This window comes from Hylobates moloch, unplaced genomic scaffold (assembly GCF_009828535.3).
Source record: "Hylobates moloch isolate HMO894 unplaced genomic scaffold, HMol_V3 SCAFFOLD_13, whole genome shotgun sequence".
Classification (NCBI taxonomy): domain Eukaryota; kingdom Metazoa; phylum Chordata; class Mammalia; order Primates; family Hylobatidae; genus Hylobates; species Hylobates moloch.
Genome location: NW_026652288.1, coordinates 51493799 through 51497310, shown reverse-complemented (window position 1 = coordinate 51497310; position 3512 = coordinate 51493799). Strand labels below are relative to the sequence as shown.

The 3512-nt window shown below is 55.0% G+C and overlaps 1 protein-coding gene across 1 annotated transcript; it reads left to right on the top strand.

Moving 5' to 3' along the window:
* The first annotated feature begins 660 nt into the window (after positions 1-660).
* On the top strand, positions 661-3116 carry LOC116480063 (separin-like). The gene is made up of 5 exons (XM_032172023.1): positions 661-688; positions 1103-1195; positions 1372-2433; positions 2724-2828; positions 2991-3116. Exons 2-5 carry the CDS (start codon positions 1115-1117, stop codon positions 3114-3116), a joined length of 1374 nt encoding a protein of 457 aa, XP_032027914.1. The 5' UTR covers positions 661-688; positions 1103-1114.
* Positions 3117-3512: the final 396 nt, after the last annotated feature.

Below are 3512 nucleotides of genomic sequence, written 5' to 3'. Positions count from 1 at the left end.
CTCATACAACCAATAGAAGGAGTAAGGCTGGAAGGCAGAGAGAGAGCCGGAGTTCGCTACGGGTACTTATTTTAGTTCCCCTAGAAAACCATCTTTAAAATAATTTCATAGGAAGTTGGGCGTGGCGGTGCACGCCTGTAGTCTCAGCACTTTGGGAGGCCGAGGTGGAAGGATCACTTAAGCCTGGGAGTTCGAGGCTGCAGTGAGCTGTGATCGCGCCACTGCACTCCAGCCTGTGTGTCAGAGCAAGACCCTGTCCAAAAAAAAAAAAAATTCATAGAAGTCTAAGCCCTTTTTTTCTAGTAAGCCAAACCGCGTGAGTTCCTAAGTTCTTTTTGTTGTTACTTCTCTTCTCTTGAAACTTAAACTCTTGCCTGAGCTCTGAAGATAGAGGAAAAGGGGTGGCATTACCGATAGCGACTAAGCGACGGGTAGCTGAGAGACTGAGCTCTGACTGGAAAAAAGGGGGAAACCCGCACCCCCAAGAGGCCTTAACGCACAGAGCAGCAAGACCCCCCGGGGAGCCGCGGGAGCGCGCAGCGCAGCCGGCAAACTACAACTCCCAGCGTGCCGCGCGCCCGGCGTTGCGCCGCGCCCGCTGATTGGCAGCCGCGGATATTTGAAAGGAGGGGCTGGCGCGGAAAACGAAGGTTACATTTTGGATCCTCGCGGAGTACTGGTCAGGCGGGTAAGTTCTGTACCTAGGAAAGAGGGCGACCTCTGGGGCGGTAAGGCCGGAAGGGACTCGTGAGCGTGGGTACGTGCCGAAATGAAGGGGATCCCCAGCGCTGACGCGAGGAGAGGCGTGGGTGGCTCCTGGAGGGAGTGTCGGGAGGCCTTGGGACGGCCCCGGGCCGCTGAAGGGCTGGGCCGAGGCCTCTGGGGCGCGGCGAGTGGTGTGGTAGTACGGTCGGGGATCTGCCTGGGGGAAGGAAGAGCGGAATCGTCCGTTTATAACAGGAGCACGGCGTCCTGGCGTGGGTTTTCTCCCCGATGAAATTTCTGATGTGATTCTTTGCCTCCTTCCACGACCTTCAGCCCTCTTCCCTTCCTCCAGTTAGCTTCATTAACGATCTTCTCTAATTGGTCTCCTTTTCCCTAGCTCTCCGGTGTCATGAGGAGCTTCAAAGGAGTCAACTTTGGGACTCTGCTAAGCAGCTGGAAGGAGGCTGAAGAGTTGCTGCCCGACTTGAAGGTGGGGGTGCTGCCTGGCTCGGGATACACCTGGCTTTCCAAACTGAGCTGTTTTGTGTTTGCCTTTTGAAGAGATAGATAAGTAGGGGACCCTCTCTGAGCAACCCTATTTCTAGTTACTTTCTCTAACTCTTTTCTGCCTTTGCTAGCCCCGTTCATATCTTTCTCTACTCCTAGGAGTTCCTGTCCAACCCTCCAGCTGGTTTTCCCAGCAGCCGATCTGATGCTGAGAGGAGACAAGCTTGTGATGCCATCCTGAGGGCTTGCAACCAGCAGCTGACTGCTAAGCTAGCTTGCCCTAGGCATCTGGGGAGCCTGCTGGAGCTGGCAGAGCTGGCCTGTGATGGCTACTTGGTGTCCACCCCACAGCGTCCTCCCCTCTACCTGGAACGAATTCTCTTCGTCTTACTGCGGAATGCTGCTGCACAAGGAAGCCCAGAGGCCACACTCCGCCTTGCTCAGCCCCTCCATGCCTGCTTGGTGCAGTGCTCTCGCGAGGCTGCTCCCCAGGACTATGAGGCTGTGGCTCGGGGCAGCTTTTCTCTGCTTTGGAAGGGGGCAGAAGCCCTGTTGGAACGGCGAGCTGCATTGGCAGCTCGGCTGAAGGCCTTGAGCTTCCTAGTACTCTTGGAGGATGAAAGTACCCCTTGTGAGCTTCCTCACTTTGCTTCTCCAACAGCCTGTCGAGCGGTAGCTGCCCATCAGCTATTCGATGCCAGTGGCCATGGTCTAAATGAAGCAGATGCTGATTTCCTAGATGACCTGCTCTCCAGGCACGTGATCAGAGCCTTGGTGGGTGAGAGAGGGAGCTCTTCTGGGCTTCTTTCTCCCCAGAGGGCCCTCTGCCTCTTGGAGCTCACCTTGGAACACTGCCGTCGCTTTTGCTGGAGCCGCCACCATGACAAAGCCATCAGCGCAGTGGAGAAGGCTCACAGTTACCTAAGGAACACCAATCTAGCCCCTAGCCTTCAGCTATGTCAGCTGGGGGTTAAGCTGCTGCAGGCTGGGGAGGAAGGACCTCAGGCAGTGGCCAAGCTTCTGATCAAGGCATCAGCTGTCCTGAGCAAGAGTATGGAGGCACCATCACCCCCACTTCGGGCATTGTATGAGAGCTGCCAGTTCTTCCTTTCAAGCCTGGAACGAGGCACCAAGAGGTGCTATAGACTTGATGCCATTCTGAGCCTCTTTGCTTTTCTTGGAGGGTACTGCTCTCTTCTGCAGCAGCTGCGGGATGATGATGTGAGTTAAGGACCTGGAGGTAGGGTGGGGACGTGTCTGTGGACTCACTACCAGCCTAGGGTATTTGGCAAGATCTGGAAGTCCTGGCTCCCTCCTTGTTAAGCTGCCCCTGGATGGTGCCTATCGAGCCAGCAAACAGCCTAGTCTATCCTGAGAGGGCAGTGGCCCTTCTGGATGTCCCTCCTCGTGCTCCCTGGGCTCTGTCAGCTCCCCAGGACTCCGGGTCAGTCTTCAGCTTGGAGCCCTCTTTATCTCTGCTCCTCATACCAACCTTCCGCTTCCTTCCTCAGGTGTATGGGGGCTCCTCCAAGCAACAGCAGTCTTTTCTTCAGATGTACTTTCAGGGACTTCACCTCTACACTGTGGTGGTTTATGACTTTGTCCAAGGCTGTCAGGTACTGTCTGGTAATCAAGGAACGGACTAGGCTCACAGGGTTTGGGGTTGCTCCACTGCCCTCAAACAGCTTTGGGGTTGCTTGGCTTTGGGTGTGGAGTGGGTGGAGGTCATCTTGGACCCAGCATGACTCCTCACTCTCAAACCCTTCTTGTCCCTTCAGACAGTTGATTTGGCTGACCTGGCCCAACTAGCGGAGAGTTGTAAATCTACCGTTGTCTGGATGCTGGAGGCCTTAGAGGGCCTGTCGGGCCAAGAGCTCACGGACTACATGGGGATGACCGGTTAGTGCCCTGGGTCCCAGGCACAGAGTTCGTGGGAGGGTCATCACCCATTAGGCAGGTTAATAGTACTTGCTGCATGGTTCTGACCACTGTGAGGGTTCCTTATGGTTCAAGGAGGCAGTGAGAGAAATGTTGATAAGTATCAGCTACTCTATGTTTAACACCAGTAGAGAAGTGATGAGGCTAACTTATAACAGCAGACACTATTTCCTCGACTGGAATCTAACTTGGCATTAACAGTTATACCTCGCCGGGCGCGGTGGCTCACGCTTGTAATCCCAGCACTTTGGGAGGCTGAGGCGGGCGGATCACGAGGTCAGGAGATCGAGACCACGGTGAAACCCCGTCTCTACTAAAAATACAAAAAAAAATTAGCCGGGCGTGGTGGCGGGCGCCTGTAG